Genomic DNA, 18,700 nt, shown 5'->3' on the forward strand with positions numbered 1-18,700 from the left:
TAAATCACCAAGTTTAATCCAGAAACTCTAGAACTTGAGAACTTTGTCTACAGAGCTGGTGAGTGACAGGGTCTAGAATTTGAACACGGGTCTGTCTGATGTGTGTGGACCCCAAGCTTTTAACCCTTAAGCTGTGCCGCCCCCTCAACACACCCCGGTGGCCTTCCCTAGTTACCAAGTAGAATACTCAAGTTGGAACGATACTGGTTAAAAACTTCGTAAGGTGGTGGATGATCTCCCGAGAACCTTATTGATCTCTTTTAGCAGAAAAATATGAACTTGACTATTTCGGTTATTCAAATTATGCTTATTGGAACTCATTTTATACCAGCCAGCATGGCTCACAATCGTTTATGAAAAGTTCTAAATAATACACTCAGTGCAGTGGTCAGGTTACAGCCACCATAATAAAATATGTGGCGTACATGTACATATGTGTGTGTGCACTTAGCGTGTGAATTTATACATAAATCTTTCCCAAGCAGGGTGACCTTCGCTTGGGTCCCCCGAAGAAGCCGCTGAGCCAGGAGCTCATGGGCTGGTGCTTTATTAGGGTGCGTGCCCAGGGGGAAAGGGGCAGAGGCCGGGGGTGGTGGCGGGGGGCCGGCAGCAGAACTCTGGGGTTAGGTGCTTAGTGTGTCCCTCTCTCAGCCTCGTGGTCGGCTGTCATAGGAGGCGTGTGCCTACCCGGCCCACTCTCTGGGCCCCCAACCTGCCCTCCGGCCCTCGGGCGCCCCTGCGGCTCTCTCCCCTGGACTCTGGGCTCCGGGGGCCGCTCTGCCTGCCTTCAGTCTCTGCTGCCCAGGATTCTCAGGAATGTGAAAAATGGCTTTGTTTGTACTCTTATTTCCCAGTTGTTTTTGACTTTTATAAATTAGCTCTCTGTCCTGTGACTCTGCCAGGTAACCTCCTGGGCGCTTCTCCAATGGAGGTTCTTTGACCCAAAGAGGGCAGAGAGCCATCCAGTTATGGTATTTATAGGGAAAGTAAACAGATAGTAACTTTAAGAAATAGGAGTTCCCATTGTAGCCCAGCAGGTTGAGAATCAGACTAGTATCCATGAGGATGCAGGTTCGATCCCTGGCCTCACTCCGTGGGTTGAGGATCCAGCGTTGCCATGAGCTGTGGTGTAGGTCGCACATGCGGCTCGGATCTGGTGTTGCTGTGGCTGTGGTGTAGGCCAGTAGCTGTAGCTCCAGTTCGATCCCTAGCCTGGGAACTTCCATATGCCACAGGTGTGGCCCTAAAGAGCAAATATATATATATATATATATATATATATATATATATATATATATATATAGTCTCTACCACTAAAGTACAGATTTCAGTAGTAAAATAACGAGAGCTTCTCAATTCCCCAAATAAGGAACCAAGTTAGCACAACTCAGCCTCACTCCCACCCCCAGGAAGGCCTGACCTTGGTTTTCCACCAACAGAAAAGCAAGTGACATCTGGTACCTGTGTCTGCTTTCACTCTTACTCTGCTGTTCCCTTGCCATAAAACCGACTCTTTCTGAATTTAGGATTTAGCCCAAGTGAGTAATACCAGAAAACTGTGGTCTTTGTGGGGATCCTCGGTGGTCACTGACCCAGTGGGCATCACCCCCTGAGTAATAGGAGCTGGGTGTGCCTCATCCCCTGGAGCCCAGAGTCCTGAGGCCCCGAAATGTGTTGCCATGGAGACGGGGTGCACTTTGGCACTGGCGACAGCAAAGTCAAAGATGTGTTTGAAAGGGGTGAGCGGACGTCGCCTGGACCCAGACTGCAGTAGGAGCTGGATCCGTCTGGAGGGCGAGGGAGGCCAGCAGGGGAGGCACAGCCCAGGCCCGAAAGCACCTGAACATCCTCCACAAGAGCCGCCCGGATGGCTCCTGGTGTGCCCGTGACAGCGTGCAGCCGTCAAGAAAAACGGAAAAATCATTGGTTGAGAATGTGCTTATTTTTAAGTTAAAAAAGAAAGTCAGCTGTAGAACAGGTCTCTTCTGGCCGAGTTATTCGGCGGGTGCAAAGGATCAAAGATGCACCTGGTCTGGGGACCCAGAGTTCGCCACTCACCAGTAAACTGAAAGCAGAGGTCTCAGGGCACAGAGGTGACTAGAGCAGCCTGGTGGCCAGCCCCGGCGGCCACCAGCTTCCTGCGGGTGGGGCTGTGACAATTCCCTTGTGGCCTCTGCCTGGTGGTGCCTCAGTCCTGGCGACCTGGAAGCCAGGCACTCATCCTGGAGTCCTGCCCTCCATGGCTGCCGTGCCACCACTGTCCCTCCGATGGGGCCCACCTGTCCCCATCAGTCAGCAGGACTCTGGGCCCCAGGCTGTGGTGTGACTGAGGGAGGGGGCTGCCCCTGCCCACACGAGGCCCCTCACAGCCGGTTCCCCCGACAGAGACACTGAGGAGCGCCCTGCACTTAGGGTGGGCACTCAGGGTGCGAGTCCCCCAGTGTCTCAGGCTCCGCTGTCCCTCCCGCCCCAGGCCCCACAGTGAGCCAGGAACCGTTCCTCTCAAGGAGAGTACCAGGAGCAGAAGGCAGGGGTTTCTGCTGCCAGATTTTTCTTTCCCAAACCCAGTGACCCCTCCCGCCAGCGCCTGCCGGTGGCTGCACACAGAGCCCTGCCTTGCCCCGGGCCCCTCTGAGGACGGCCGTCGCAGGTCACGCGGGAAATGCGACAAAGCAGCAGACGTGGCAAGGGTTCCTCCAGCGACCTGCCAAGTGTGGCAGGGGTGACGGGGTGAGTGTGGGCGCTCAGGGGTGTCTCGATGCTGCGGGCCCTGACCCTCACCCCGCGGCCTGCGGAGGGCCCACGGGCCAGAGCCCACTCTGCCAGGTCAAGGCAGATGCTGCTGCAGAGAAGCGCGTGCAGGCAGCAGGTCCCCCAGGAGGCTGCATCTGGAGCAGCCGCGGCATCTGGAGCTACAACAGTCCAGTTGCTCTGGGAGCTGCTGTCCCAGGCCAGACGGGCAGCTTCACCGGGTGCGACAGAAAACCTCTGGACACTAAGCTCCAAAGGCGTCCTCACTGGTCCATCTTACCGGACGTCCTGGCCGCATGGGTCAGAGAGCGTATGGTCTCAGTGATACATTCGAGAATTAAGGGAAGGACCACAGTGTCTGCAGACCCCAGACCCCGGGTCTGACCTTGGCTGAGACTCCGTCTGTCACCTGTCAGACCATAAGTCCCCATTCGACCGGCGACCACCGTGGCATTTGGGTCCTGGGAATGAGCGACCGCTCCGAGCTGTCTGGCGTCTCCCCTTCCTCAGCACTCGGTCCCCGTGGGAAGTGGGGCAGGAGTCACAGTCCTGGGCGGGCGGCAGGCACCTTCCTTGGGCACCAGCCCTCCTCTCCGGGCTTGGGTCTGCAAGCTGGCCCAGGTCTGGAAACGGTGCCAGGACATGGCTCCGTTTTCATGACTCCAGTCAGGGTTTTAGCCCTGAATGCAGAGCTTTTCTTGTGTACATGGATCAAGTTCGGTTTTAGACGGCCGTGTATCTGTTGAATTCCTGGACACTGTAATTAGCTGTTACCAAACTGTCTGTGGATCCGAACATTCTCATCCTGGCCATGTGCCTGCAGGCCAGCTCCCGTGAGCCCCGTCACCCCACTGGCATCAGTGGACCCTCGCGCGAGCAGCCCCTGCAGATCGCAGCCAGCACGGAGCTTTGCACACATGGAGGGGCTTCCTGCCCTCAGACGTTTCTCAAAGGCCTGCGGAGGGAGTGACCCCCAGGCCCCTTTGGGGACTGTAAGCTGGGCTGGTGCCCAGGCCGCCTGCGCCGAAATCTCCCCGAGTCTGTGGCTTTGCGCTTCCTTATGGTGCCTCCGGAGTTTCTGGCTCCTCGGCCTCCTTGATCGGGCACTTGGCAGAGCCCCGCATTTCACAGGCAGTCGGCTCGGAAGGCTCTAGAGCCGTTTCCAGCTGCGTGCGCAGAACATCAGGTCCACAGTTCTGGTAAATCCCCCTGTATCAGACCGCCACCAAATGCAGTGTTAAACTCCCTCTCTGGGGTCTAATGTTATTCGAAGCTGTTCCCACACTTACTTCCAGGTTCCTGCAGACGCGAAGCAGCAAACCTCATCATTCTTTCCGTGGGTGTGTACAGAGAGGTCCCATGTACCCCACACCCGGTTCCCTCCGTCTTTGCCACCTTACACGTGGATGGTCACTTGTCACAGATAATGAACCAGTGTCGATGCGCAGTCCCTGCCTGAAGTCCGTCGTTCAGGTTTCCCCGTTTTACCCGATGCCGGTTTTCTGCCCGAGGATCCCATTCAGGTTGCTCTGCACAGTCGTCATGTCTCCTTAGGCTCCTTTTGGCTGTGGCAGTTTTTCAGATGTTCTTAGGTCTGGGGACCTGGACAGTTTCAAGGAGCTGGGCCGGTGGTCTCCGGGGTGCCCCCAGCTGGAACTGGTCTGACTTTTTCTCAGGGTCAGACTTGGGTTATGGGCTTGGGAAGGACGAGCACAGAGGACAGGTGCTGTCACCCTGACCTCCACGTGCTGATGGGAACCTCTGCCACCCGGTGCAGTCTGCTTCTCAGCTTCCTCTTCCTCCTTTCCACACTGTCTCCTTGAGGAGAAGGTGGGGAGCGGAGGACAGGGTGGCCGCTTGAGTTAGAATTCCTCCGCAGGGGACGTTTCTCTCCTCCCCCCCATCTATGTGGTCATTTCTAACAGCACACACTTGGTTTGCTTTTGAATTGTTCTGCCAACATGGTAACACAAGGAAAGGCAAGTCTGGGTTTCAGCTGCACAGCTGACAGCCCTGTTTGTGTCCTAATGGATAAGAGGCATCCGTGATGTATGTTTTGGCAACTCAGGGAGTTAATGGCTCATCGTGGACCTTGAAAGAATGTCAATGAAATCCTAGTCCGCCTGGCGCAAGGGTTCTGGTTGTGTGGGACGCCTCTTGTGGGCCAGGCCACCTGTTACCCCAGTCACTGCTGCCTTGCGTGGTGCAGCGGGTGACACCTCCGTTCCTTACCCAGCGGAGGCCAAGCCGGTGGGTAAAGACCTCTGCCTTGCACCCCAGGGAGGACTGTCCTTGGCAGATGCCAGTGGAACGGAGTGTCGGTCCCCTGACCTGGGGGCAGCTCCATCACCACCCTTGTACTGGCTCCCCCTGCCAACCCGTGTCGCTTGGGCACCTGGGATCGCCTTCTTAAACCACATGCAGACCAGGCTCTGCTTGCCGGGAGCCCAGCTAAGAAACCAGTAGGACGCCAGAAGGTTCTTTCACTCTGAGCTCATCAGCATTTGGGACAGTGACTGGAATACTGATTTTGTTGATAGCATCATCACAGTAACAAACAACCTGAAACCAGGAGAGACGGTGAAAAATAACTGATATCCAGAAAGATCCCTCAATAAGCTAAATTATTCCTCAGACCAAGTGGTAAGCAGCTGGCATCCAGAACAAAGGTTATTACAGCACATCAGGATTCCAGAAAAGACGACGGGGCGGGGTTAGGACTGTGGGGATAGAACTGAGGCTGACCCGATGTGGCCTTCCTCCCACCCCCAGGCTACACGGGTGTGTGCTCACGCCAGCCGCCAGCAGAGTGTTCACCACAGAAGCACAGATGATGGTTTTAAATGCCAGGTCGTTTAAAAGCAGACCAGAAAATCTGACGTAAAACCCGCCGTCTCTGGTCGCTGATCCTTGTGGCCTTGTCCTGCTCCCCAGAAACACCAGCTCAGCTGCTGAAAGTGCCACTCCGTGCCATGCTGCCACCACCCAGTCACTTTGGACACTTTCTTCTTCCTGGTGCTTGTTCCTTGTGTGGCTTCCCTCCCCCCGCCCCCCAGTGTAACTGTGTCTCAGTCCTGGGGGCGCGTCTGCGAGTGTCCCTGAGCCCCGGGGTCTGCGGGGCTGGCCTTTCCTGTTGGTAGAGTTCGGTGTTCTTCCCGGAGCTCAGAGCTCCTCCGCTTTGTTTGCCGTGAACACCTCCGGCTGCTTCATGCTCCCATCTTCTAAGTTCTCCATGGGATTCCCGCGCGCACAGACTTGACCCAGACAGCTTCACACCCCTCGGAGCCACTCCCGCGTCCTGCTCGTCACCGTCCCCTGAGAGCCTCGTACCCTCCCCTGGCCTTAGCGCGAGCCTCTCTGCTTTGTAGATGTAGTCCTTGTGGGTGGCGCTCTTTCTCCAGCAGCCTCCTGTCCCAGTCCCCGCAGGCCGCCCTGACGGCCCCACGGACGGGCGGCTGAAGGTCGGGGGAGGCCTCTCTGGCTTTGCAGACGGCTGCCCGAGGGCCAGTCTTTCTCATCAGGACAGGAATCCCAGGACGAGGCCCCACTGCCCAAGTACTGGGGGCTGGGGGTGCCGACGTTCCTTGAAACATGAACCATCCCTTTTCTTCCATCTGCAGACTGCTGTGTACAGACTCTGTCGCTTTTACTGACAGTTTTGAAGGCATCGTTCCATTTCTTCTGGCTGTCAGTGTTGCTGAAGAGGAAGCTGTTGTGGTTGGTTGTCTTGCTTCTTAGGGCCACACTCGCCCTAGCTCCCAGCCTAGGGGTGGAATTGGAGCTGCAGCTACTGGCCTACACCACAGCAACGCTGGATCCCCGACCCACTGAGCAAGGCCTGGGATTGAAGCACATCCTCCTGGATACTAGTCAGATTCGTTTCCACCGAGCCGTAACAGGAACTCCAGTTTTTTCTTTTTCTTTTCTTTTCTAATTTTTTGTGTGTCTTTTTTCTTTTCAGGGCCCTACCCACAGCATATGGAAGTTCCCAGACCAGGGGTTCAATCAGAGCTACAGCCACCAGCCTACAACCACAGCAACTTGGGATCCAAGCCACGTCTTCGACCTACACCGCAGCTCACGGCAACGCCGGATCCTTAACCCACTGAGCAAGGCCAGGGATCGAACTCACATTCTTGTGGATACCAGTCAGATTCGTTAACCGCTGAGCCAGGCAGGCACTCCCAGTGTTTTCTGTTTTAATCTCCATCTTTTGCATGTGATTGTGCCCCCTGCAGCCTGAGGGGTGCTCTCTTCTGCCAGGGGTGCTCCCGAATTCCGGACACCACGCTTGGCTATGGTCTCTTCCACTCAGGAACCCAGCATTCGATGGCCTGTGTTTCTTGTGCTGTTTCTTCCTGTTTTCTTTCTTGTAGAACTTCAGTCTGGTGGTCCTGGGCCCCCTTCACTGATCCTTTAATGCTCTTATCCTGTCTTCTCTCTGTACCTTTTTGTTCTACTTCTTAAAGTCTGTCTTAACTCACCTGGTGAGATGTATATAAAACCAGAACTTCTGAAGCTTCACCATCCAAGGTCGTGAGTGGCTCACAGTTAAGATTGAGCGCCCACTGTGGCTTGGCAGAAACAAATCTGACTAGTGTCCACAAGGACGCAGGTTCGATCCCTGGCCTTGCTCAGTGGGTTAAGGATCTGGCGTTGCCTTGAGCTGTGATGTAGGGTGCAGACGCAGCTCAGATCCCGCGTTGCTGTGGCTCTGGCGAAGGCTGGCAGCTACAGTTCCAGTTCCACCCTTAGCCTGGCAACCCCCGTATGCTGTGGGTGCGGCCCTAAAAAGACAAAAAAAAAAAAAAAAATTAAAAATCATTTCTGTGTGAAAATTTGCTTTCTATCTTATGTAATTATCACATTTGGTTTCAAAATCCTATTAAAACAAAAAGTTTTAAATTGGGAACAGTTGGAGCACATTGGTACTCAAGCCCCGAGAGTTTTTCCCTGAGAACTAGAACTAGATTGTGCCAGCCCCTTTTCTGTCCTGGTCGCTGGTTAATTGGTAACACCCTGTGCCCTCTCTAACTGTGAAGCATTTGTTGTGCTTTATTGGAGTGGAGGTGACTTATAGTGCCGTGTGCGTTTCAGGAGTACACAGTCCATCAGTCGTACCCAGAATCCATGCCTGCTTTTTCCCGCGGCGGTTGTCGCCGACGATTGAGCCGGCTCTCCTGTGCTCTGGAGGGTGTCGTTGATCAGCGCTTTTACGCGGTGGAGCGTATGTGTTCTTCCCGCCTCCCAGCTCGCCCGCCCCTGGCCCCTCGCCCCTCGCCGGTCCCCCTGTGGTAGCCGTGGGCTTGGCCTTGAAACCAAGACCAAGTGGAGCATTTTCCAGGTGGAGTCCTAGACGGCCCCGCAGGCAGCTCCACGCCCCGGGGTGCTGAGGAAGCCTGGTCAGAAGGCCCTGCGATGGCGGCGGCGAGGCGGTGGCCGAGCCCGGGGCCGTGCAGGTGCCGCCGGCACTTGTGGGGCCCCTGCAGGTGGTGCTTGGGGGCTCTGGAGGGTGGACGTGTCGGCAATCCGTGTGGGTGAAGTTAAAATGGTAAATCCTCCTCTGTGCTTCTGGCCCGGGCTGTCTCAAGCGGAAAAGTGAAGCCTTTATTCTTTCTGGCTCCTGGTGCCCAGCATCGGCACCGTGAGTCCAGGTGTCCCTGCAGTCCCTGTGCGGAAACATTATCTGTGAGTCCCATTTCGTGACTAAGACGGTCCGGGCTTGGAGAGGGTTGAGGGCCTGAGCCCACGAAGGGCGGCTGTCTGTCTGCTTGGTCTCACAGCTTCGCCCCTTCACTCCAAGGATGTTCCTTAGCGTCTGGTTGTCTCAGCTCCTCGTGCAGAAGTGACAGCCCCTTTCGCCAGGAATCCTTCCTGTTCCCTTTGCAGCTGCACTGGGGCTGCCCTGGGTTTTGCCCTCACTCTCCGCCTTGCCATCCACCCACTGGCATCAGCGGTTATGTTCTCCAAAGGAGCCCAAGTCCGCACACGATACAGTCCCACCCGATGTCACTGGCCCGTCCGTCTGCCTCGTGTCGGCCTCGGGGCTGTGCAGTCGCCTCCTTGTGTTTTGTTTACAGCGACCCTGAGGCTCGCTTAGTAACCTGGAGCGTTTAGGGGCTGTTTACGAGCCTCTAGGTAGCAGATGAGTCAGCGGAGTTACTGTGGGGAAGCAGGATTTTCCCTGTCTCTGAAAGAAGAGCCATTCTGTTGAGTGTTGAGGTCAGACCCCTGCTTCTGTTGGTGTCGCCATCTGTCCGGTTGTTACTCCTTTGAAAGTTAGTCTTTTTTTTTTCCTCTGGCTAATTTCCTCTTTGCCTTTGATTTTCAGCGTCTTATCTGTGACGTGCTGGGTGTGGTTTTCTTTGGAGTTTTCCTGCCTGGGGTTTCTTTCTGTTGATAGAGTCCAATTTTCTTTTTTTTTTTTTTTTCCCACTGTACAGCAAGGGGGTCAGGTTATCCTTACATGTATACATTACAATTACAGTTTTTCCCCCACCCTTTCTTCTGTTGCAACATGAGTATCTAGACATAGTTCTCTAGAGTCCAATTTTCTATTGAAATTTGCCTCTTTGAGGATGACTTGGAAAGTGCTTTTGGAAAAGTTCCAGAATGACCTTGGAGCTCAGTTCATCTCTTTCTTTTCTCTCAAGAATTGTGGCTTCTTGAATCCTGCCTGTGGGGTGCCCCCCAGTGCTCTCGAATCGTGATTGTGGGTCTTGTCCAACTTGTGTAGTTGTTTTCAGCTGTCTCATCATGGCCAAACTAGAACTTTGTGGAGCAGCTTTTCAACAGCTGTGGTCACTTCGGGGAACGTGAATGATCCTGATGAATGATTTCAATACTGGTTTTCTCTGCTCAATCTGTTATTTTGGAGAAAACAATAAGCAATTTGTGGTTTTTTTAAAATGCTCCCACTCCCTGCCTACTCCAGCCAGTGCAGAAAAACAAGCTAAGCAGATATTTACTGTGTTTCAAAGTCTGTTTATCTGTGACTTTCCCCTGGATTCTTTTATAATAGAGCCAAGGATTCCCAAAGCATCACCCAGGTAGAAAGAGCAGACCATTCACAAGCTGTTTAGTTACACAAACAGCATGAATATTTTTGTGATTCCTGATAGAAACTGCGGTTCAAAAACCATGTTCCCACTGTGTGGATGCTGGTTTCTCTCCCCTGTCGCTGGGTTGGCCCTCCTCTCCTGCTTTTCCCAGCTCTCTGCCAGTTGGTTCAGCGGATGGACAGAATCCCTGCTGTACTCAGGACAGCGCTGGACTAGGCTAAGTGTAGAAAATGATTAATGAGAGCCCCTATATCCAGCAGCCGTCCTTCTGTTCCCGTGTGGGTGGACCAGGTGCCTACATAAGTCATTCTAAATAAAGGCAAAATGTGTCACAACTCAGGCAGAAACAGGTGCTGAGTTATTAATCCTACTCTGATTGGAAGCACTAGGTTCCTGTAATTCTCTCATTCCTTTTCACTAGTAAGTTAACAAGGGGCTTTGGAATATAATGGGTAGGAAAAGAACCTTTTTCTTTCTTAGTTAAAAAGATAATTATGCCACAGCATACACAAATTTTTTAAAGAAATGCACTTTCACTGCCCTATCTCCTTAATATAGAAATTCAATTGGGGGGCTTTTTCTCTTTGATCTATTCCATTTACATGTGTTTTAGGTAATTAGAATGCATACTTTGATAGTCTGCATTTTTACTGCCAAGCTTTTTACTTCAGCATGGTCTTCATAATTCTGCTATTTGATGCTCGTTTTTCTCGTTGCTGTGCCAGTATTTAACAAGTTTTCTTTTGTTATAGACAGATCTTTTTCTAGTTTTCCATATTAGAAACACCTTTGATTCAGGAATCCTACTCTTAAAACCTGTGTATGAGTATATAACTCGACAGAGAACAAGCTAGTATACCAATAGTGCTAATATTTTTGCAGTACAGGCTTGATGCAAACAGTATGAATATCTTAGTGATTCTGGATACAAGCTGTGGCCCAAAAGCTATTCTAACAATTTATGAGCCCATCAGGTTTTATAGCCATACTTGTATCAGGTGCTGTAACTAAAATATATTGGCTTACGTAGCAGCTATAGATGAGCCTTAAGTTTTGATACAGGCCATCTTTATTAGTAACGGCGAGCCCTCTGTCTTGTGCTGTCTGTATTGAGAGGTCATTTTCAGCACTGAGCTTCTGGGTTTTAGTAAATCGCCCCCTCCGGTGCCTTCTGTCCCTGTCATGGTGTCCCTGTGGGCGTCTGTCCCCAGGGCTCGGTGAGATACTCCATGGGAACTACTCTGAACGGGGCCCACCCAGAATAGGCACGTAGTCAGCACCTGTCTCGAGAAGAATCAAAAGTGTGAGTGTGTCACAGCTTTCATTTCTTCTCTTGCTCAACCTCAGGGAGAGGAGGGGCTATACTTGTGGTTTTGTTATTGAAAAGCCCATTTTCATTTCAAGTAATTTGATATAACCCCAGTGTTTGCAGATGAACAAATAACCACATATAGGAGAGATTAAACTCTGACATTTAATTCTTTTTTATGGTTTTAATTCTATAAAGTCTCTACGTATTCAAGTCTTTAGATACAATAAGAAAAAAAAAATTGTGGTGTTTCAGTTTTTAAAAAATGATCTCTAACCCCGGAGACCTTTCAGTAGACTACAAAAGCAAATTGCTAACCTAATAAATTCAGGTTTTTTAGCTTATCAAAAGCGTATTTATAAAACGTATGTTGAAGATAACTGGTAAGATTTGGTTGAATATTTTACCCGAAGGTATTTTTCTCCCTACATATACATGGACTTTAAAAATGTGTGTTGTTTCTCTCATTTGTCTTAGGTTAAAAAGGCCTTCTTTGCCTTGGTAGCCAATGGTGTTCGAGCAGCGCCTCTGTGGGAGAGTAAAAAACAAAGTTTTGTAGGTAAGCATTGCGGGCCGGGGAACAGTCCAGAAACCTGAGGAACTTTCATAGGGGTGGTTTGGAATCCGGCCTAGTAAACAGATGACCCAGTTAAAGACCTTCTCGTTTTTACATCCTGGGTGAGGTGGGGCCACTAGTAGATTCAGAACATTCATGTACTTTTATGAGTTTCTTTTGATCCAGCACCTTTTTGGCCCCGAAGGCTCCTCTGTGCCTTTTCGGGTTCCTGCGAGTCCAGGGGGGTGGCCCTCGGGCTGTGCTCAGACCTCCCTGTGGGCCAGCTCTGCTTGCGTCCCGCCAGGGGCGGGGGTGGGGGGGTGTCCGGCTTCCGGGGGAGCACCTTTCCGACAGGGCACATGAAGTGGGACAACGCGACGGACCCCTGTGCTCAGCTGTCAGCATGCCATTAAAAATATCACCCAGTGCAGTAGCTGAGCTCCATAATTTGTCATCTGTGACTCCTGGTGGACGCTGGATGTTGTCCCCGTCACAGGCATCGCGTGTTTTGATATGACACTTTATGCTGCCTCCCTCTGCTGAGCTTCCTTGGGGGGAAGGTCAGGCCACCTTCATCTCTGGAAGCCTGGCGCCTGGCACAGTGTCTGGCACACAATGGGCGCTTCGTAAACAGTGCCGTGAAAGCTGCCGCTTTTAGAGTGATTCTCAGGAGACAGTCCCAGTGCTGCCAGACGTGTCACGTTTCCAGAGCTCGTGGAGGACTTTATCTGGTTCTCAAGTGTGCTCCATCATTCACATGTAAGCTGCAAGCCGTCCCGTGGTTCTGTAACAGTCAGTGTTCTCAGTGAATCGCCGGATGCTGAGGTTACTTCCATTCATTAGGATCAGGTTTAATTCCAGCTAAACTTGTGTGTCTTACTACATTTGTATATTTGATGTTGATAATGAACAGATTAAGAGTTTTAAAGAATACGTTAAGCTGTGCTTGTAATCTTTAAAGTATATTTTAGAAGGTTCTCTAGTAAATATTCTAGGTTTGCTTGTCGTCTGAAATTTTTCTTTAATGTTGCCATGGTTTTATATTTAACATACAGTTCTTTGTTCCAGGAATGCTAACAATTACAGATTTCATTAATATACTGCATAGATACTATAAATCGCCCATGGTAAGTGCCGGAAGTCCGTGTCAGTAAGTGGAGCTATATGTTCTGCGTGTGTGTGTACAGCTATTTGTGTGTGTGTTTTAAGATTTTTTTTTCTTTATTGGTGCAGGGCTAGTGGTGCTGGTGGTTGACTTTTCCCAGTGTGTGTGATGTGCAGGAAACCTCAGTGTAGATCAGTCTGCTATCTGAGGCTTGGCGAAGATAGTCGCAGGAGAAATCGAAGGCAGTAAGTTGCTGCTTTGTTCAGCCTTCAGAAATCCTTGCATTAGTGGAATTCTGTGTGTTTATTGCACACAGAGTATTAGTCATTACCTACATAGTCTAGACGTTTCACCGAGCTTGTGATCTTTAAGGGCAGCGTGGGCTCGGTGTAGTGCTGAGACTCTGCCGGGACGGCCAAGGAAGGAGGCCCCGCTCGCTCTGGTCCAGGGACAGGTGAGCGTGACACAGGCTTGTCTTCCAGGCCTGTTGGTGCGAGGGCAGCTTCATGCAGTTACCTCTGAAATGGTATAACGAGAACTATACGTCCTCTGTGGTTTTAAAGAAGTAACACTTAAAATTGGAGGAATTCGGTGTGGACATTTTCCTGCCCGTTGAGACTGTGGTGACCGAGTTTAGCGGCAGAGCTCCTGGTCCGGCTGTTTATAGGAGCACAGTTTGGAAAGGACATAGGACCTTCATCTAACGCTATGACTTTTGTGATTCCATCAGCTCGTTTGGTTTTTGTTGCCTCGGGGAGTTTTTCGTTTTGTTTCGTTTGGCAGGGGTGGGGAAAGACAGAATTATATGCTTTGTTTCTTTAGCTAGTACTGTTTAGGGTATCTAATAGGTAAAAATCCACTTAATACTGTTTTTACGTGTAATGGTCAATACTGCCCAATAATTAACTTCCTACGTAAAATGGAAAAATAAGTTTCTTCATAAGGCATACTCTCAAAAGGAAGTTTTACTGAAGACTTCATAAGTATTCCATATTTATCTCATGTGACATATCTGGTAAATACCACCAGTGCAGCTGAATCCTTCCTGGCTTTCCTAATAATGGTCACATCTCTGCTTTTGGACTAGCGCAAGTGGCGCTCATGTGATTATTGGGTGGATATAGGTGGATAAAATGCAGCTAACCCCCAGAGAGTAAATCTCAGCAGTGGCTAATTAAATCAGAATTTCTAAAGAGCAGTTATATTTAAAGATACAGTTCAGAGTTTTTAATACTTGAGGATACATTTTTTCTCCACATTACTGTATCACTGTATCACTTATTTTCTAATTACAAACAGAACAATGCTATTGTGAAAGGTACAGCTCATTTCGTTTTTAAGTATCATTAATGTATAAACGCAGTTGGGTTTCGTACATTCACCTTTTCTAGTCTTTTTGTGCGTTGGTTGGCACCTTCTGTGTACACAGTGGTGTAACCTGTGAAAACAAATCCGTTGTACCCACACCATTTACTGCAAAAACTTTTTTGTGAAAGAATTGCTTTTACTGCCTTAAACGTTGGTCTGTCGCTGGGCTCTATTCTCTTTTCTTGTTCTGCTTGCTTGTCTCTATGCCAATACCAAAATCTCTTGATAACTATTTTTTTTAAGCCTGCTGGTATTATCAGGAGTCTGCAAATCGGTTTGGTAAGGAAGTGGCATCTTACCAGTATCTTGCAGTCCGTGAGTCTTGCAACCTGTGAACGTGATGTGTCTTTCTCTTGCATTACTTCATCGGCTGAGACCTCCAGCACATGCTGAAGGCCTGAAAGCAGACCTCCGCGCCTCGGGTCTCTCCGCAGGTCACTGTTATATACATATGGGGTCGGCTGTAGCTTTTTCGTAGATGCCCTTATTGTGTTGAAGATGTTCCTTCTTTTCCAGGTTTGTCAAAAGTGTTTATCTTGAATGGATGGTGAATCGTGTCGAGTGCTTTCTGAGTGGCTGGAGGTCGTCAGGCTCCTGTTCTCCATTCTGTTAGGTGTCATTTCTTCAGACTCTTCTGCCCCCTCCCATTTTCTGGGAGTCTAGTGACTCAACTGATGCCCTCATTTCAGGGGGTTTTTCCCAGTGGTGTTCTCTCTCTGTCCTTCATTTCAGATGTTTTTTATATCTTCAATTTCACTATGTTGCTCCTCCGTAGTATCTTATCTCCTATTACTCTTTTTCCTTTCAGATAGTGTATTTTCTGTTCTGGAAGTTCCTTTTTTTTTTAATATTTTCCATTTCTCTTTGTTCACGTTTTCCTTTAAATCCTTCAGCATATTAGTTGTTACATCCAAGATGTAGATCAGATGCTATTTCCATCATCTTTATTGTTAATATTAGGTTGTTGAATGTCCGTATTGTCTGCCTTTAAAGAGCCCTGGAGTTTGTTTGGGCAGGCAGTGAAATCACTGGTCCATCCTGTATTCCGCCCATTTAGAGTATCCAGTCACAGAGTCGTGCAGCCGTCACTACAGTCAATTTTAGAACATTCCGATTACCCCCCAAAGAAACCTCACACCTCCTAGCTGTGACACGCCTCCAGTCCTAGGCAGCCACTCATGTGCTTTGTCTCCGTAGGTTTGCCTGTCCTGGACACCTCATGTAAACAGACTCAGGCCACATGTGGTCCTTGGTGGTTGGCCTCTTCCATGTAACCCAGTGCTTTCGAGGCTCCTCCGTGTTGTGGCTCCATTTGTCCTTTGATTCTTTTTATCACCAAGGAACGTCCCACTGTGTGGCTGCGCTGCATCTCCCTTGCCCATCGTCGTTTCGTGGACACGGAACGGTCCCCGCTTTTTGGCTGTGACTCATGCTGCTGTGTGAACACTCCTGTCCCAGTGTTTATGGGATATCTGGTTCCGTTTCTCTTGGATATAGGCCTGGGAGGCGATTCCGTGGGTCACGTGGTAACCACTGTCAGACTCTGCCTCGGCGGCTGCATCCCTTTACACGCCCCCCAGCAGTGGACCAGGGTTCCGGCTGCTCCACATCCTCACTCACGCGTGTTACTGTCTCTCGTTTTGGTGGCGGCCACTCTAGTGGATGTGAATTGGCCTCTCGTTGGTATTTTGGCTGAGCTTCCCTGAGGGCTAAGGATGTTGAGCATCGTTTTCACTTGCTTATGTAGAGGCTTGTTTTCAGGCTTTGATAGGCTCTTCATCGGTGGTCTGGCTGGTTGAGTTCTGCTGCCACTTCTAGGCTCTCCATGGGGTTCCCTGGTTACTGTGCGAGGACTGCCCCCTGTGCCAGGTCCCACACAGTGGCACCCCGTGCCTGCCCCAGTGTTCAGTCAGAAATTCCAGGAGCTCCCTCCACATCCTCTTCTCTTCCTGGGCAGCTCCCTCCTGTCTGGTACTCTGCCCTGCAAATTCCACTGGCCCCAGTCTGCCCAGACCTGACCTTCTCTGCTCCCTCAACTCAGACTGCCATGCTCTGCCTGGGCTCAGGTGCCTGCATCACAGTCCAGATGTCTTTCAGAATCCTTCTCAAGAATCACCTCTGACGGGGAGCTCCCTGTGGTGTTGCCCTCAAGCAGAATTGGTCGTATTTCATTAATTCACCTTATGGCACTTTTCAGACTGTATTCTCATTACCTGTGGGGAGAGCGACTGCCTCCCAGGGGACGTTTGACATCTGGAAGCATGTTTTATCACAGCTGGGGTAAAGGTGGGGTGTTCTGGTGTCTAGTGGGCAGAGGCCAAGGATGCTGCTAAATAGCCTGCAGGACACACAGCGGCCTCTCCACCAAAGATGATCCAGCCTACAATGTCAGTAGTGCCGAGGTCAAGAAAGCCTGTTGCAAGGGGTGGCTGAGAGTCCTGCTGGGTAGTTCTTTGAGGTGGAGACTGTATCTTACTCAGTTTGTGTCTTAACTCGCGCAAGCGCACACAGCTTCCCACTGTGCCAGGGCCAGGGCGCCTTGGTTCATAAGAGACCCCTCGTGTCGGCTGAGTCCTGTCCACACTGATGACCGCAGTGAAGTATCTGAGCGGGTGGTGCAGGCAGAGGGCAAGGTGGCCCCTGCTCTGCTGGGCACTGGCACCCCCGCAGGACCACCTAAGTGAGACGTGGAGCAGGATGTCCTCCTTTAGACTGTGTGACAACCAGAGCCCGTCTTCCTTCGTTAGGCTCCTTTTGCCACGGATGGTGTCATTCGATCATCTTGCATCAGAACGGGGCGGGGGGGGTTCTCATTCATTCATCTGTTTCCTGTTCATCTCCAAACTTTCAGGTTCTTCCTGCCAGCTGCCCCCGCATCCCCACAATCACCATCAGACCTAACTTACCTGATGCTGGTTTTGCACCAGCCCTGGGGCTGTGAAAACTACCCGCTTTGAGCTTCATTCTGTGATGCCGTCCCACTGCTTAAATCCATCAGTGCTGGCCTGGCCTTCTCGCCTAGACATGGACCCATCCGGATGTCACGTCAGCATGAGGCCCCTCGCTCCCACCCCCCAGCACTGTCTCCTCTCTGTGTTTGGGGGACGTGAGGAAGTCCTTTTCCTCCCAGGCTCTTTCTCAAGTTTTTCTTGTTCCTGTAAAGCCCACCCAGCACGCAGCCTGGCTGAAATCTACCTCCCGAGGCTCCTCGCCTGCCTCTGCTGGGCTCCCTTTCCCTGCACTCGGCCTTTCACGCTGTCACCTGGTCCACGTGCTTCCTTGTTGATGGCGTTTCTACACAGGGCTTCCTGGTGTTGCTTTGTGAGGCCGGGTTTTCCCACCGTGGGTGCCCCAGGAGTCGAGTGCCGCGCCCCAGGAGGCAAGGGACCAGAGTGGAGGCTGTGGCGGGTGGGGAGGCACCGGTCAGGCTCCCTCGTGTCCTCACAGAGCTAAATGTGCAGGGCCTCGTGTCCAGTCGTTCGGAAGGGAAACAGATTCAGGGCCCGTAAGTACCCTGACCACGAGCAGCAGCGGAGATGAGGTGAGGATGCTGAGGCCTCCAGGTGGTGGTGTCCTTCCTCCCTTCATAAAGATGCCCATGTGGTCCAGGCACAACCTGATCCAACGACTTAACTGTTGCACGTGACTTAGCCAACTGTCCTTCGTGACTTAGAGAGGAACAAAATCTTCCATGTCCTCAAAAAGGAGGAGTTCCTGTGTGTGTGTATAAAATTTGTTTCAGAAATTTTCAAATTAATGAAAATATGTTGGCTTATTATGTTTTAAATTTATAAAATACTCATCTTCAGAGAAATATAGAGCGTTTTATGTTTCTTATTTCTATTTCTAGTATTTCAGGAGTTCTCTGGTGCCCTAGCAGTTAAGGATCTGGCATTGTCACTGCTGTGGCCCAAGGTCCATCTCTCGCCCAGGAACTTCCTCATGCTGTAGGCATGGCGGAAAAAATGCAAAATAATAATAATAATAATAATAATAATAATAATAATGAGTTCCCATCGTGGCGCAGTGGAAACGAATCTGACTAGGAACCATGGGGTTGCGGATTCAATCCCTGGCCTCCTTGCTCAGCGTTGCCATGAGCTGTGGTGTAGGTCGCAGATGCGGCTTGGATCTGGTGTTACCTTGGCTGTGGCTATGGTGTAGGCTGGTGGCTACAGCTCCGATTAGACCCCTGGCCTGGGAACCTCCGCCGTATGCCTCAAGTAGTGCCCTAAAAAGCAAAAAAAAAATTGAAAAATAAAACTTGTAAATTTAAATAATGATAATATAAATACTGGGAAGAAAGGACTTTATTTCCAGTATTTCTGAATTATCTTGATTGTTTCCATTATGGGACTTGGCGGTAGTTATGAAATAGTAATTTATTTTATGTTGTTTATGTTAACATCTGTAAATAAGACTTTTTCTTGTTTCCAGGTACAGATTTATGAATTAGAGGAACATAAGATTGAAACATGGAGGGGTAAGCACTATTGGGTATTAAACATCTTTTAACATCAGGAAAAAACATTCTACTTACCTGTAAAACA

General features: G+C 50.5%; 1 protein-coding gene and 1 long non-coding RNA gene across 14 annotated transcripts in view; one reads left to right on the forward strand and one right to left on the reverse strand.

The window, feature by feature from the left end:
* The window catches only part of PRKAG2 (protein kinase AMP-activated non-catalytic subunit gamma 2), a 269,685-nt gene that overhangs the window by 233,569 nt on the left and 17,416 nt on the right, over positions 1-18,700 (forward strand). For all 13 annotated transcript variants that reach the window (XR_002340245.1, XM_021078612.1, XM_021078611.1 and 10 more), the window contains 3 exons: positions 11,599-11,680; positions 12,746-12,804; positions 18,588-18,633. Coding sequence is in view for 12 of the 13 variants with exons in the window: in XM_021078612.1 (XP_020934271.1) it covers positions 11,599-11,680; positions 12,746-12,804; positions 18,588-18,633 (187 nt within the window). In the remaining variant the exon portion in view is untranslated. The remainder of the gene's footprint in view (positions 1-11,598; positions 11,681-12,745; positions 12,805-18,587; positions 18,634-18,700) is intronic.
* Positions 17,786-18,700, reverse strand: part of LOC102162623 — a 52,690-nt gene continuing 51,775 nt past the window's right edge. The window contains exon 3 of the long non-coding RNA XR_002340246.1: positions 17,786-17,864. This is a non-coding gene — a long non-coding RNA (uncharacterized LOC102162623). The remainder of the gene's footprint in view (positions 17,865-18,700) is intronic.

The sequence above is a fragment of the Sus scrofa genome, chromosome 18 (assembly GCF_000003025.6).
Source record: "Sus scrofa isolate TJ Tabasco breed Duroc chromosome 18, Sscrofa11.1, whole genome shotgun sequence".
In the NCBI taxonomy this organism is placed as follows: domain Eukaryota; kingdom Metazoa; phylum Chordata; class Mammalia; order Artiodactyla; family Suidae; genus Sus; species Sus scrofa.